Source organism: Mesoplodon mirus, assembly GCF_964341445.2.
Source record: "Mesoplodon mirus genome assembly, chromosome: 13".
Taxonomy (NCBI): Eukaryota; Metazoa; Chordata; class Mammalia; order Artiodactyla; family Ziphiidae; genus Mesoplodon; species Mesoplodon mirus.
Window position 1 is genome coordinate 50,168,710 of NC_138989.1, and position 16,504 is coordinate 50,185,213.

A 16,504-nucleotide genomic window follows, 5' to 3' on the forward strand; every position below is an offset into this window, starting at 1 on the left:
GAATCCTAGCCACTAGACCAGTAGCCAGTGACAAGGCCCTGGCCTTTTGGCTTTGCAGAAATGAATTCCCACAAAGACACGGAAAGTAGGGAAACAAGCAAAGTGTTTACTAGGAAGAAAAAGAGTACTTGTGGATAGACACATGGGCGGCCTCAGAGGGAGTTGCACCCTCTTGGTAGTTTGAATCACTTTTATGGGGCATTTCTTCTGGGTTTTCTTTGACCAATCATCTTCCTTTGCCTGGTTTTGAGTCCGTATTTGGTGTATCTCAGGGTCCTCCCATGTGCGTGCGTGTGTGCATCTCTTAGCCAAGATGGATTCTAGCAAAGAGGCCTATGGGTAGGTTGGCATTACTTACTATGGGTGGTGCCCCCTCCCTTACTGACCTCCAAGGAGCCTTTCTGCACCTGTGTAGTCAGGAAGGTCTCCTTGACTTGGAGAATGAGGAATATGTGGTCTTTTATCTCGTATCTGGGCAGGGCTCAGATTCTCCTCCCTCCTGCTATTTCGGAGTATCTGTCACAGGGGACAAACTCTGGCTGCTCAGCCTGGGGCCCATCTATCTCCTGCCTCAATATGACCAAAGTTTTTAAATGACCAATTTTTCCCGGTCCCTTCCACTGGCCCTAAAATTTCTACTTAGTCATGATGTGCGAGGTTAAAAAAGCAAGTTAATAAGTAATTGTTCTAATAATTCTATAATATAACAATTAGTTATTAATAAGATTAAAAATGAAGGAAGGTAGTCAAGTCGAATTTGGCTGTGTGAATGTTGAAGAATTGGTAAACTGTCCAGGATAGATGTCCTCACAGGTTGGAAATTAAGATTTGGGGCTTGGTAGATATAATAAGAAAGACATATTTGGTCTTCATCCCCAGTTCCTCACACAGAGCTCCTAAACCCCCTGAATTTCCTGAGTGGTGGGGTGAGAGCAGTGTCTTTTGTTATTCATAATAAGCCCCTTTCAACTACACCTGAGTATATGCTAATGGAGTGATTCTCGGGAGGGCTGGTTGCCAGAGAAAATAACCACATGATAAGAGGACTGGAATTTTCAGCCTCACCCAGCGACCTCCAGGGAGAGGAGAGGGACTAGGGATTCAGTTAATCATCAGTGGTCAATGATTTAATCAATCATGCCTTTGTAATGGAACCTCCATAAAAACCCTAAATGATGGGTTCAGAAAGCTACCAGTAGGGTGGCACAACCCAAACTCTACGGGAACAGAAGCTCCCACACCTTGAGACCCTTCCTGACCTCACCCTATATACATCTTCATCTGGCTGTTCATTTGTATTCTTTATAATACATCAGTAATAGTAAGTCAAGTATTTCCCTGAGTTCTGTGAGCCGTTATAGCAAACTATCAAACCTGTGCAGGAGGGACTGTGGGAACCTCCAATTTATAGCCAAGTCAGACAGAAGTGTGGGTAAGCTGGGAACCCACTACTTAAAATTGCTGTCTCAAGTAGGGGGCAGTATTATGGGACTCAACCTTTAACCTGTGGGGTCTGTGCTGACTGGGTAGTTAGTGTCAGAACTGAATTAAATTGTAGGACACCCAGTTTGTGTCCACAGATAACTGGAGAATTGCTGGGTAAGGAAAACCCACACATTTGGTGTCAGAAGTGTCATGAACAGAGAAATGGTTTTCCTTTAGTAAACAAGTCAGGAATGAAAATACAAATTGGGGGATCATTTATGTATGAGTAGAAGAGTGAAATCACTCCCCCAACAGAGGGAATATATATGGAGAGTGTTGAAGATGAGCTCAGCAGAAGCCTGAAGGAAGGAAGTAGGTGGTAAAGAGGAGCTAGCTAGGCAAAGTGCAGCTGGAGTAGTAGAGAAAAATAGTGCCCTAGAAACTAAAAAAAAAAAGGATAGGCTGTCAACAGTGACAAAGTGCTTGAGTTCAGGAAGGATAAGGATTGAGAAGAGGTCACTGGATTTGGCAATTACAAGGTCACTATCTTCTAAGGTTCAACTTCACTGGAATGGTAAGAGGAAACTGGGTTAATAAATAAGAGAGTATATTGAAAAGATTTTAAGCTATCACTTACTTTTACATTGAAGTACGATTTTGGGGGAATTATGGAAGTGTGGAGATAAGGATACATACTTCCTTTTTTTTTTTCTATTCTAAATTCTTTTACTCAATATGAAAGTGTTATTACCTGTAGCAGTATAATCCCAGTCACAAAAAGATGATATAAAATAATGAATTTTTAAAAGCAAAACAAATCCAGGAAAAGTAAGCAAACTGGATTGTACCTCCTGAAAAATGTTTTAAAATGAAAGTATATTTTGGCATTTGGGAGGCCTAGAGGTAATATTGGGTAGTATATATTTTAGTCATTTTCCACCATGTTACCTAACAAGATTAAAAGAAATGAACTTCTCATTAGATGTTGCCAAATAGAAACCCAATGAAGATTCAATAAGTTCACTGTTCTTTTAAAAATTCAATTAAAAAGGAATTCAGTTAAAACCTCAGTCTCCTTCTAGTAACAATTAATACAACAACAAAAGAATATAGGCAAATAATACAAGCTCAAGACAACCAAATTAGATTTTTAAACAGGTCCAGCTTACCACAAATAATAGTTATAATGAAATGACGTGCCTTTTAACACCTAAGTCCTACAGCTTTTAAAAAAAAAAAAGCCTCCCCTCCACACTTTAATGTTTCCTACCCACAAAACCATTAGAAAATATTTCATTCAGCTTCTTTAGTAGAGTTGTTCTTTTCATTACTCATAATCCATTCATTTAGAAAGGCATTGCCTTCCCCCCCCCCACAATCTTAGAATGTATCTTTCTTTGTTGAGTCACCCCTAAGGCAGAACAGAATCCTGCTGGAAGATCTTTCTGAAGTGGCTGGCAGGATTAAGAGCTAGGATGAGATCTGTCATTGTGGTTAACCCATAAAGGGAAAAAAAAAAAAGTAAACAACAATAAGAGCCTGTCTGTAGCTTTATCTCTGTTCTAGGCATGGTAAATGAAAGAATGTACCTCATGAGCAACCTCAACGGCTTTCTTTGACATTGAGGCAAAGAGAAACAACTCAGTAAGTAAGGCCTTTGTTTACTGTCTTGTGTGCTACAAATAAGCATTGTCTTGTTCTGTTAATACATCTAGTATGTGTCTAAAAAAATACAAAGCTAAGTTGGTGAAATAACAGTAACAGTAATAGAATTTAATTGTGTAATAATTATTCTTGATATTCTCTATTAATGATTTGGCATCATGGAGCCATGCTAATGATGCAAGGTTTTTTACAAACACCTCCACCATCAGGCATTCGGAAATCTGTCACAAACCCTCCAATCACAAGCAGCAACTGTGTGTTTTGCTTCCCTCTCAGTAGGGGACATCCCCACCTAGCTCTTCTCAGCACTATAACAAAGGTTTAGTCCCAGTTCTCTCTACTTCTCCCTGTGACGCCATATGGCTCCATGTGGCATGTGGTGCCTACCATCCTCTGGGTAATTGTGAGTAATAAACTCTTCTTTCAAAGGTTGTTGTCTGCATGTCTGTCAAAACCTGATTAAAATAAATCTTAGGTTAAAATAAAGAGTCTAAGTATATTATTCAAAGTGTTCCTTTCTGAATATTCTACGTCTTTGAATCCTTCAATTACTATCACTAGTTTTGGTATTGTTAAAAGGTAAACTAAGGATCATGAAAATTTTGAAGAGTGTATTTGAGCAAACATCAAAGCAAATCAGGCAGCACCAAACTGAAAATGGCTAGGAGCACTCCACTGCAGGAGCTAAAGCAAAGGCTTTATAGAGCAGACGTGGAAGCGAAGCAAGGAAATTGATTGACTATAGCTTAAGTGATGGCCTCATTTGAGAAAGCCTAGTTGGCTGTTTGTGATTAGTTGTTCTTAAGTTCCACTTTCTTAACCTTGAGGTATTTACAGGAATCAACTCTGGCTTAGGTTTTGGTTTGCTTATACAGGCTGCCAAGGCATTAGAGCCACCTCGGTCAAACGACCTCCCTGTTGAATTACTTTAACAGAACCAATGCTCTCTCTTGTGTATTTGCTAGTCATATTGGGGAGATGACAACAGAAAAACAAAACCCCTGCCCTCATGAAGTTTATACTCTAGGTGTTATAGTTGTAAGTGAAGTGAGGAAGCTTACCTTTTATTTCATTTGAATCCCTCACTTTTCTTACATATACTAATATTCAATAATATTTGCTGAATGAAAGAATGATCCATTTTCCTTTAAGGATCAGAAGCCATTTTCTTTATCTTTACAACTGAATAGTGGTTTACAGTTAAGTTTATCTCACTTGATGAAGACCATGAAGTATAGCACTGCTAAATGATATTTACATAATTCAAGCAGTTGGACTTTACTGAATGAATAGCTTTACTCACCAATCACCAGTTTATGAATAAGTGGGTCCTCACCAGACACCGAATCTACTGATGCCTTGATCATAACTTCCCAACCTCCAGAACTGTAAGAAATAAATTTATGTTGTTTATAAGCCACTGAGTCTATGGTATTTTTGTTATAGCAAAATGGGCTAAGACACTATGTAAGTGGAAATTGTCGACTAAGGCTCTTAAAAGTAATCAGTTGCTATTCCACTAGGAATTTAAACCAAGTCCTAGAAATTTACTATAAATCTCTAGTCTACATCTCTTGCAACTAAGTAACTGGTTTATATTTTAAATATCTGTACCATCTTGTAAGGAATGATAGGAATTTGAATTTTTTTCGAAGTGTCTCACTTTCTTACCCATATAGGCCTATTACCTATAATAAGATTACCTACTGAAGTAGATGCTCCTGTTGCACACTCATTATTCATCTATCTATCCCCTTTTTCTGTCTTTTTAACATAACCCTAATTTTGTTCACCTTCCCCAGACTGTCTGTGTCTTTCAGGCGAGGCTGGGATATGAATCTCAATTGGCCAAGCCTATCTTGGAGGCCTCACCCCTTTGTTAGTGCTAGGCATGAACAGGTGAAGCAATTTTAACTAATGAGATATGAGGGAAAATCTGCTGGGGGGACAGGTTTTCCTTAGTCTTAAAAAGAGACCGAATATAAGGGTGTCCCCCTTTCTTGCCTCTGGGTATTATCTGTAACCTGTAACTGAGACCATTTTAGGACCATAAGGAAATCCAGAATGGAGAACAAGCCAACACACTTAAAGATGGAGGAGCAAAAAGAGGGAAGGGACCTGGGTCCTTGACAATATTGTCAATTCATTGAATTAACCAAGCCTGGTGATGGCCTGACCTCCACGCACCTAGCTATGTTAGGTAATAAAAAGGCTTAAACATTAAGGACATTTAGTAAGGTTTTCTACCACTGCAATTGAGAGTATTTCTTCTCTCTCTCAATAGCTCCGCTCCTAAATAGTAGGCTTCTCTATATAACAAGGTGTGGTAGATTGAATGCAATGATAACTGCTTAAATTTCCTCCTATGTTCAAGCTGTTCTTCCTATTAAAAGGTAGTCTATTTCAAGACGCTACCCATGAGACTAGTCCTGCCAGCAGAATACAGAAGAAGTATTACGCATATATAAATAAAATGCCAGTTCCAGACCTAGGTCTTAAGAGATCAAGCATCTTCCCTTCCTCCTTCACTGTTGGAAACCAGGATGACGTAAGAAAGCCTAGGCTAACTCCCGAATGATGGGTCACTACATGGAGAGAAACTTTATGGAGGAGAATCAAGTAACTCCAGCCAAAAGGCAGCACCAAGACCACAACAATGTGAGTGACACCATCTTGGACCTTCCAGTCCCAATTAGGCCAAGAGGACTGACACATAAAGCATCTCTGCTAAGCCCTGTCTGAATTCCTGACCACAGAATTGTGAGCAATAAAACACCTGCTGTTTTTAGTCACTAACTATTGGAGTGCTTTGTTAGGCAGCAACAGCTGAAACACAAGGCTGTATTACTTGTTCTCTTGCTTTGTAAAATTACCATAGTCTGCGCACAACGATTAAGAATTATTTAGTGAGCCACTCTGAATGCTAGTGAATATTTTTTCCAAATATTTGTTTTAATTGTCTTAGCTCACAAAGGAGAATGTGTTTCTATGCATGTATTACCTTGTACTAACATTTACAAAATAATTAAATACTAATAAGAGGGGAAATATTTGTAACAAATGAGAGTAGATATCCTCAGCAAGTAAAAACCTCTCTCAAATACAAAAGAAACATAGTAACACCTCAATTTTAAAAATGGGAAGAGCCTTTTCCATGAAGAACCATAAATGGTCAATAAACACTTTAACTCAAGCTCACTAATTTAAAAGAAATGCAAGTTAAAACAACATGAGGCATCATTTTTAAATCTACTGAATAGCCAAAGAAAAATTTAAACCCTAAAACTTAAGCCAGCTAAGTTCCAGTGAAAAATAGAAAAGTCCTGCATTAGAGGCGCAATGTCTGGGACCCCAGAGTGTCCTTGAACTACGGCGACTTCGGCGTCTCCGGTCACACGTTGCCTGACTTTGGGAAGAGTCTATGGCTGTAAAATGGGCATAAATAGCTATCGCGCAGAGCAGTTGGAAGGCTCAAACGATACGCAGAGGGAAAAGGAATATAAATGGTTGTTACTTTTTGTTCAGCCCGTTCATCCACAGGTTTACTTCTGTCGGCAGTACGGGAAATGCACAGGAATTACAGGAAAATCCAAATTACTTTCTGGAAAACTGGAGGTAAGATGACTCGGGAATGACAAGACACAAAGTCAGGAGGAAGAAAGCCAGGGTAGTAGGTGGCCGAGGCGTGGAGCAGTGCCCTAGGGGAGAGCGACGTCCCCCTAAGATCCCCGCCTCTAGAGAATCCTCGCCGTGGCGTCGACGCTCCGCGGGGCCCGCAGCCACCCCGGGAAGGCGGTGGGAGGGCCGGAGCCACGCGCTGATTGGCTGACTGTGAGCACGGGGCGGGGCGGATGGAGGTTCGGGAGGGCGCGCGAGCGGAAGGCCGCGAGCGCGCACTTCCGGTCTTTGTGGCTCGCGGCTGTAGGTTCGCGGCTCGTGCCCTGGCGGCTCCTGAGCTTCGCGGTGAGGGACACTGGGCCTGAGACGGAGCGGGGGCGGGGAGGGCGCGCGGCCGGGGCGGTGGACGCTGGGTGGAGGAGCCCCGCTTCTCGGCCTGCCCATCTCCGGGTCTCGGCACCTTGTCCGGGCGGCGTCTCCGAGCGTCCTGGGGACGCAGAGGAGACCAGCACTGCCCCTGCTTTCCAGTGGAAAGGGCAGTTATTCCCCCACCGCCGTGATTTCGCAGGTGCTGCGATTTAACCGGGATATAAAAATAGAAAGGCTAGTGCGGCAGGGCTGGTTAATAAACCACGGATTTGTAGGCTAAATATTCTTTTCTCTAAAGTTAACTGTAGTGTTAGTGTTCAAATGTACTGATCTGTCTTGCTAATTCAGGGGTACACCGTTCTATCAATATTCTCCCATCCAAAGATCAGATCATGATCGGTCTGTATATTACAAAATTAAAAACAATTATTTGTTGCCATATTTCACTTTTTAAAATGTTTACTCCCCTATCTTCTAAGCTTTTTGAGAGTTGAGATTAACGTTTTTGCTTTTGTGTCTCTATAATATCTGACATTTGCACACATGGTAAGCATTTAACAAATACCTCTTGGTTAATTCCTAGGTAGACTCATTTATTCACGAGCAAAAACTTTTGTATCTTAATACCTGGCTCGGGACAGAGCCCATAATAAGTGCCTCAATGTTTGTTGAAGAAGCGCATTAAATACTAAATTTAATCAAATGGCAAACGTCCAACAATGTTTTTATTTAAATCAACTCATGTTTAATATGGACTTTTAAAAATGTTTTATTACTGCCTAAATGAAAAGCACCATTATGTGCCATAGGTTAAAGATAACTAAAAATAAATGTTTAAAAATCAGCGTATCAAATCCGAGCTAGATACTGTTACCCATGGAAGTCTGAGGCCTATAGTTTATTTAAAAGGGAATTCTGTAAGTAACATCTTCAGAAGATGTTAAAGACAGACTATTCTCCTTGATGCAAACAGGATTGAAAGAGAATTGAAAAGGAAATTCCTCAATATGTGATTCATGTTAATATTGCATTCTTCTGCCTCTAAAATAATTTCTCATAGCATAAATGTGATAGGAATTCTACAAAATGAGAGACGTTGAATGAGGTGAGTGATTGTTAGTTTTGTCATTTGATTATTACTTAGTTACAGTCTCAAACCTGATCCCTTTCCATATATTACTTCGATGACTGACCTTTGTTATTTTAAGTTCTTAGAGCGATGACTGATCTTTATTATTGTAAGCTCTTAGAGGTTTTTTTCATTGCTGTAAGTTAACAGTGCTTTTATATCCTTCAGGAAAGAAGAGATTACTCAAAAGAAACTCTGAAGTAGAGGACCCAGTTGTAGTGAGCTTTTTGCTAAGCTGTTTCAGCCCAGAACGGGTATGGAATCCAGAGCAGTTTCAACCCCAATACCTCAGAATTCTCAGGAACAAGAGCTAATACTAGTGAAAGTAGAAGAAAGCCTTTCTTGGGGTCAGAAACTTAAGCAGAATGGGAGTACCCGATCCTGCCAGGAATTGTTTCGCCAGCAGTTCAGAAAGTTTTGCTACCAGGAGACACCTGGGCCCCGGGAGGCTCTGGGCCGACTCCAGGAGCTTTGCTGTCAGTGGCTGAGGCCAGAGGTGCACAGCAAGGAGCAGATCCTGGAGCTGCTGGTGCTGGAGCAGTTCCTGAGCATCCTGCCAGAGGAGCTGCAGATCTGGGTTCAGCAACACAGTCCAAAAAGTGGCGAGGAAGCTGTGACTCTGTTGGAGGATTTGGAGAGGGAATTTGATGATCCAGGGCAGCAGGTGAGAACAGGGAGATGTGATATGTTTTGGGAAAAGGAATCTACTTCCTGGAGCATGTGGCGGTATTATAAGAATGGGGTGAGAATTTGTCTCTACTGAACCATAACACTGAAGTGACTACCAGGGCCATACCTGTCTCTGTCCTTAAACAGTTCTTTTGTTCCTATCCGTCATCCTTGGAGATGTGTTCGGTGACCTCTTGGAGACTTTTACTAAGCATTTTCCCTAGGGATTTTCTCACAAAGAAATTTTCTCACAAATTTTACTGATTTCAGGTCCCAGCTAGTCCACAGGGACCAGCAGTGCCATGGACGGATTTGACATGTCTTGGAGCATCCAAGGAGTTAACGAACATCGAACTCCAGCCTCTAAAGACACAGCTGAAACCCTGGGAACCTTGCCTTTCCCCCAGAAGCGGTAAGAAATAGAAACTCATTTGGGAACTGTTATCAGGCCTCTGGTCTTGAGGGTAGAGAATTAACAATATTTTACAGCATGCCCCATGTGAGCCTCACGTTTATTATTCTAGAGTGGAGGTGCTCACTCTTGAGCACCTTTGTATTCAGCAATCCTGATGAATTGCAGTCAGCCCTCCTTGTGTCAGTTTCCCCATCATTTATCCACTTATTCCTTCATTTCATGACTTAATAAGGTGCTAATACACGTCTGTATTGTGGTAGGCACTGGGTCTCTATCCTGAAAGAATTTTCAAGCCTAGATGGGGTGGTGGACAAGCAAAAAGGCAATTATAATACAGTAGAGGGTAGTAAATTACAGAATAATTAATGTACTATGGGGGCACATATAAAGGCACCCACCTAACTCAACCTTAGAGGTCCAAGGAGTACTTCCTGGAGGGAGAGACATCTAAGCTAGGACTCGAACTCTGAGTAGAAGAAAGCCAGGTAAATAGGTGGGAGGAGGAGATTCCCGAGCTAAAGGGAAAAACTCTTTCCCTGCTCACAACATTTCTGACGCTGCATATGTGGGGTTTTCCCTCCCATTAAGCAATTCTGACATTACCCAGAACCAGTGCAGACCCCACAGGTTAAGGTTTCAGTCCCAAGAGACTGCCTCCCACATCAGATGCCAGTTGCATGTAATGAGTCCCCAGATTATCCACACTTCTGTCCGATTTGGCTGCAAATTGGTGGTTCCACAACCCCCTCCTCAGGTTTCATAATTTGCTATAATGGCTCACAGAACTCAGGGAAACACCTTACTTACCATTACCTGTTCATCATAAAGGACAGAAATGAACAGCCAGATGAAGAGGTCCATAGCACAAGGTCCAGAAGGGTCCTGAGCACAGGAGCTTCTGTATCTCTGGAGTTTGGGGTTCACCACTCTCCTGGGTGCATTCACCATCCCTGAAGCTCTCTGAACCCCTTTGTTTAAGCTTTTTATGGAGGTTTTGTTAATTAAATCATTGGCCATTGGTGATTAACTCAATCACCAGCCCCTCTCCCTAGAGGTCAGAGGATGGGTCCAAAAGTTCTAACACTCTAATCAACCAGCCCCCTTGCCCTCCAAGAGTCAACTCATTAGCATAACCTCCGGCACCTCCTCATCTCTACCACAGAGGAAATTTTCAGGGGTTTTAAAAGTTCTGTGCCAGGAACTGGGGATGAGGCCAAATCTATATTTCCCACATTACAGTATCACACGAGCAAAGTCCACAAAATCCTGAAGGTGAGAGAATACAGTCCATTCCGGGAATTGCAGGTAATTCAATTTAACTTGAAGAGAGAACTCCTAGGGGAGAGCTGGTTAGAGGGAAACTAGAGACGAAACCGGGACACAGGTTGTGAAAATGTGTCTGTCATCCTCATTCGTTTGTACAGTACGGTGGGGAAGAGTTGAAGGGTTTTAGACGAGTGAGTGACATGATCAGATTTGTGTTTTAGGACTCAGTTGCAGAGCAGAAATGGATTTGAGGAAGGCAAGAGTAGAGTCTGGTTAGAGACAGTTGTAATCCAAGTGGCCACAGTGAATAAATCAAGATGTATTGTGGTGAGAGGTGGGAAAGATCACGGCTGACTCTTGTTCTTCTGCATTTAACTTGAATTGCAGTAGCTGGTCATTGTTAAACGTGGAGCATGTGGGAGAGGAGTTGAGGGTGGTACTCAGGTTTCGGTCTTGAACAACTTGGTTAATGGCGGTGCTATTCATATAAGTGGGAAAACATAAGGGGAAAAAATACATATGATGATGTGTTTAGTTTGGGACATTTTGGTGCTTGTCAAATATTTACAAGTAATATGGCCAATTAGCATTGGATACGAGGGTCTAGAGCTTCATAGAACTGGGATAGAATTGGGGATCTGGGGAGATATTAGCTTATAACATAAGTAGTGATTGAAGCTTAGGACATAGAGAGTTGGTGGAGTGAGGATATATGAGAGCTCAGAACAGAACCCTGAGGAACTCGTGTTCGAGTGATTGATCTTGAATCTAAGAAGGAACAGCCACGGAAATCAGGCTAATGTATTTGGAAGAGAATGGCTCTGGAAGGAAGATGTGGTCCCCAGTGTCAGTGCTACAGAGAGGCCAACTAAGTAAGATCCAGAAAGAAGCCATTGGATTTAGCAGCTATGAAGTTGATTTTGATGGCAGTAGTTGGGGGGGTGGGAGGTGCACAGGTATGGCAGAAACCAGATTACAGAATGGGAACGAGTACAGACAACCGTTCGAAGAAGCTTTATTCTCAGTGGGAGTGAGGTTGCATGAGGGAGATGTGTAGGCAAGGAGCTTGATTTAAAAAGATGAGAGACTTGAATTTATTTAAATGCTGACGAACAGGAGTCAGCAGAGAAAGAGATTGAAAACAATAGGAAAGGAATAGTGGGTAACTGATCAACTGAAGTCTCAGAGGAAGCAGGAAAGGATAAATTTCAAACTGTAGATGTAGGCCTTAGTATTAGAAAGGAGGAGGGACCCTATTTTGACCAGTTAAAGAAAAGATACATGCAGATGGCTTTATCTTTGTAAGTAGAAGAATCTATTTTCTCTCACATAGAAAGGGAGTATTGAAAGTGGAGAAATAAAAAGTTGTTTTTTTGCTGTTATCATTTCAGATTGTGAGAATAATGGATCAGCAACAAAGAAGGACATTTCAGGAGAGAAATCGCAAAGACTTCCCCAGGAGCCTTCATTTGGAGGAATTAGTGAACATGAAAGCAGTTCAGAGTGGCAGCAAGGAAGTGCTACAGGGGAGAAATTAAGAAGATCCCCTTCCCAAGGGGGCAGTTTTAGTCAAGTAATCTTCACACACAAATCTCTAGGAAACAGAGACCATCCTGAGCCCCAGAGAAGCTTGATTCTAAATACAAACTCTATAACGTATCAGAAAGTTCCTACAGAAGAGAGACCTTACAGGTGTGATGTATGCGGGCACAGCTTCAAACAGCATTCTGCTCTAACACAACATCAGAGAATCCATACTGGAGAAAAGCCATACAAATGTAGCCAGTGTGGGAAGGCCTTTAGTTTGAGGTCCTATCTTATTATTCATCAGAGAATTCATAGCGGTGAGAAAGCATATGAATGTAGTGAATGTGGGAAGGCCTTCAACCAGAGCTCAGCCCTCATTAGACATCGGAAAATCCATACTGGTGAGAAAGCTTGTAAATGTAATGAATGTGGCAAAGCATTCAGTCAAAGTTCATATCTCATTATCCATCAAAGAATTCACACTGGTGAGAAACCCTACGAGTGTAATGAGTGTGGGAAGACCTTTAGCCAAAGCTCAAAGCTTATTAGACACCAGCGAATTCATACAGGAGAAAGACCTTATGAATGTAATGAGTGTGGAAAAGCTTTCAGGCAGAGCTCAGAGCTGATAACCCATCAGAGAATACATAGTGGAGAGAAACCCTATGAATGTAGTGAGTGTGGAAAAGCCTTCAGTCTGAGCTCAAACCTCATCAGACACCAGAGAATTCACAGTGGAGAGGAACCTTATCAGTGTAATGAGTGCGGCAAAGCCTTCAAAAGGAGCTCAGCCCTTGTTCAACATCAGAGGATCCACTCTGGGGATGAGGCTTACATATGTAGTGAGTGTGGGAAGGCTTTCAGGCACAGATCAGTCCTCATGCGCCATCAGAGAGTCCACACTGTAAAGTGACTTATGAATACTGTAAATACTTCAGTCAGGCTTCTATCTTTGTTCGTCAAAAGGGTTTAATTTACTTTGGAGTAAGACTCCATGGAGGTGGTTGTACAGCACTAGGTCTCGAATCAATCTGACTTTATACAGCACTTGCCAGTGCTCATGCACATTGTCCCCTGAAAGCTTTTCCTGTCACTAATTAGAAAAGCAGACAGAAGAATCATTGCTTCCACCTTTCTCTTACCAGTAAGAATACTCAGGAACTGCGAAAGATAGGACTATAACATTGAAACATCATTTTCCATGAGAATGTCACAAAGGGCACAGCAGCTCTGTCACTGCATCTAGTTGTCAGTGGGTCAGATTTGGAGGATGGTGTGGAGAGTATGAGGGACATTTTGTCTCAGGAATGCAAAAATTTTACTGACCAGTTAAGAACAGTGGAAGGGCAACAAGATATGGGGAAACAGTTTCATCGATGACTTATTGAGCCCAGAGCAGACCAGAAGTGAAATAGTGAAAAGGAAATACAAATTAAGTTTCCACCAGTTATTTTTTGAGTGGCTGCTTTGTGCCAGGCACTAGGGATACAGTGGAAAATAAGACCATACCTTCAGTTTCACGGACGACACAAACAGTCAGTGACACTGTGGTACGATCAGTGCTGTGTGATGTTAAGGAGTACCTGGCCCAACCCTGGATCAGGGAAGGCTTCTGAGAAAAATTAACTGAAGGATGAGTGGCCAGGAAGGTAGGACGGCCAGGAAGAAAGTCTGGCACTCTGAGGAAAGGAAAAGGCCATTTTGCCTGGAGTCTTCCTTTTGAGTTCCTTTTGAAGTGGATTCCTGTCTGTAGGAAAAGCATGCATGTGGCCAGAATCTCTGTTTACTACAGTGCCTATAGTGAAACATGAGCCAGTGGAGAAATTTGTTAATAGACAAAACCTGGAGTCCTTGGAGCATGGGGTGGTGAGGAGCTTTGTCTTGGTTTGTATGACCCCAGGGCAAGGGTTAAAACGTAGTTTCCTTGTCCAACCTGGAGGCTAGGCCTTCCATGTGGGTGAGGGCAGGGGGCCAGAAAGAGCCCAGTCTAGAAGTTAAAAGTCTTACAGTTCCAAATCCCACCCTCGCAGACATAAGGACTCCTTTGGTTCTTAAGACGTGACCAGCGCTTCTGTTGGCTTCCTCCTAACTCCCCAGGCTCTGGGTCGGAAGCCACTACGGCTGCCATATCATTTGTTTCTGGGTCTGTACTCCCACAGTTCCTAGTGCGCACACCTAGGCTCAGGCACTAAAAACTTCCTCTATTGCTGGGTCTGTTACTCTCCAGGCACCTCACGTGTTCAGTTTTGTCATATCAGCAGTATTTCACAGTTGTGAATTTTGTTAAAGACCATGCTAAAGGGAAATAACAGTAACAGTCACGGTCCATCCAGAGAAACTGCCCTCTTCTGAGGGACCCAGCAGGAAAAGGATCCCTAGACTGGTGCTTCTCAGTGCAGTGCAGAAAAGTGTATAGGTTAGTCAGCAACAGAAAGACATGTTATTTAAAATACCTAATAGGTCAGAGTTACAACACACCTTACCAAAAATTCAAACCTTTGGGAATCTCGAGTCCTGTACATAGGAAGTTTTCATGAGGATAAATAGAGAAGTAATACTTCTATTGGGGCATGAGCATGTACTAACCAGTAAGAATGGCAGGAGGACTAGATGCCCATGCTTGGAGAGAGAATGTGAGAAAAGAAAGGGCTAGGTTAAATAACAAAATAGCATGGTAAAGCTATTCAACTCATATTCCTCTTCCACAGAGGAAGATCCAATCAAACTGAAAAGGGCAGAACAAATGTTAAGTAGGAATTGATACAACATATATTACAAAAGGCAAGTATTCTTTATATAGAGGGTTCTTACATACATTGGTAAGAAACATAATAGGTACTTGCAAAGGGCTTTGTATATATGTATTCTCAGCCCATATTTTGCAGATGAAGAAATGAAGGCTTGAGGTTATGGCTTACTCAAGGTCATGTAGCTACAAAGTGGTGAGGTCAGACTTTAAACCCAGGCAGTAGGAATCCAGAACGCGTCTGGGGAGCCAGTTCTCTGTACTATCTCCCCATGAAAAAGTCCCAATAGAAAAAAGTAGTACTTAAATAGGCAAATCACAAAAGAATAAATGCCAATGGACAGTAAATATTAGCCTTGCTAGAATTAAAAATATATATTAAAGCAAGAGTTGAGATGGCACTTTTTTTCCCTCATAAAACTAACAAAGATTCAGGGAAATTGGGACTCTAATGCTGCTGGTGAGATGTGAATAAATGCTGTCTGTGGCAATCAATACCAGAAGCCTTAAGCATTGCCTTTTGACTTTAAAATTCTACCTAGAAATGTATGCTTCAGAAACCATCGTGAATGTATACAAAGTCTTAAAAGCTGTTAAAAAGTGATGTTAATATTAAATAAGAAAGCGTTCATATCTTAAGTAAAAATATAAGATGATATGTACAATACTATTTGTGTAAAAATATATTTATGCATTAAAAATATTGGAAATATATATAATCTCAGTGCTATACTGGTTATATCTAAGTAATAAGATTATAGGAGATTTAATTTTTTCTTGTGTTTGTGTCTTCCAATTTTTTCTACAATAAATACCTAAAATTTCTAAAGTTAGAGAAAAAAAGGTTTAAAAGGGAATGGAAGCCCAGGATAGCTGAGAAATTATCAAGAAAAGCATGTGCTTTCTATGGCATCTTTGTGCCTTCCAAGTCCTAGGCAGTTAGCTAACTCGTTAACTGATCTGTGACTTCCTAACTGGTAAATGACAATGGCAGATGTACTCATCTGACTAGTGTACAAAAAAGTGCAAATTATAAATCTCTGTGCAAATATAAGTTATTTGCATGAAAGTGATTATAGTTGAGAAAAGCAGTAGCCTTGAAGTGAAGACTTCTGTTCTCATTAGTGTTTCTCCGTGAATTCTGCAGCCATAAGCAAGTCACCTGACAACTCTGGACCCTCAGTTTAAAAGAGCTGAAGTAGGTGATCTCTTACAGTTAAAGCTTCAACAGTCTATATGAAACAGAGGGGGCACCAAGTAGGTGAATGTCAAAGGTAATTGTTTTTTCCTTCACCAGAGTTGCCTGAGGAAAAGTAATCCATCCGTTTCCTTTCTGCTCAGAACCCTCATTTCTCTTGGTGTAGAGGCAGTCCACTGTTCACCTTAAATGGGTCCTGCGCAGATTTTAAAAGATGTGGATTTTAAAAGATGTGGAATTTAGGCAAAGTGCTTAATACCAGTTTCCTACCTCTCCACTCCTCCCTCCTCACTTCCACAGGCTGCAGTTAACACTGTCCAGATGAGAGGATTAGAGATTTAAACAAGTCTGACCTTGGTCTCTCCAAGCCCCCCTGTGAACAACTTTGCTTCTTTTGCCCTGTAAAGTGAATCCTCAGAGCAAGGAGGATTGCCAATCATTTCCATGCAGAAGGAACTGACCTGAAGAGCATTTCTG

General features: G+C 41.6%; 1 protein-coding gene across 2 annotated transcripts; it reads left to right on the top strand.

Moving 5' to 3' along the window:
* The first annotated feature begins 6,991 nt into the window (after window positions 1–6,991).
* Window positions 6,992–15,537, top strand: ZNF397 (zinc finger protein 397). 2 transcript variants are annotated; one of them, XM_082640973.1, is made up of 4 exons: window positions 6,992–7,053; window positions 8,375–8,870; window positions 9,146–9,287; window positions 11,948–15,537. In XM_082640973.1, exons 2-4 carry the CDS (start codon window positions 8,463–8,465, stop codon window positions 12,994–12,996), a joined length of 1,599 nt encoding a protein of 532 aa, XP_082497099.1. In that variant the 5' UTR covers window positions 6,992–7,053; window positions 8,375–8,462; the 3' UTR covers window positions 12,997–15,537. The 2 variants fall into 2 exon arrangements, with proteins under 2 accessions (XP_082497099.1, XP_082497100.1); XM_082640974.1 differs by lacking the exon at window positions 6,992–7,053 and having other exon boundaries at window positions 8,261–8,870.
* The last annotated feature ends 967 nt before the right edge of the window (window positions 15,538–16,504 follow it).

Coding starts and splice junctions, on each gene's coding strand:
- ZNF397 (XM_082640973.1), top strand. CDS start 8,463: ATGGAATCCAGAGCAGTTTCAACCCCAATACCTCAGAATTCTCAGGAA. Junction 8,871..9,145: donor TTGATGATCCAGGGCAGCAG/GTGAGAACAGGG, acceptor TACTGATTTCAG/GTCCCAGCTAGTCCACAGGG. Junction 9,288..11,947: donor TTGCCTTTCCCCCAGAAGCG/GTAAGAAATAGA, acceptor TTATCATTTCAG/ATTGTGAGAATAATGGATCA.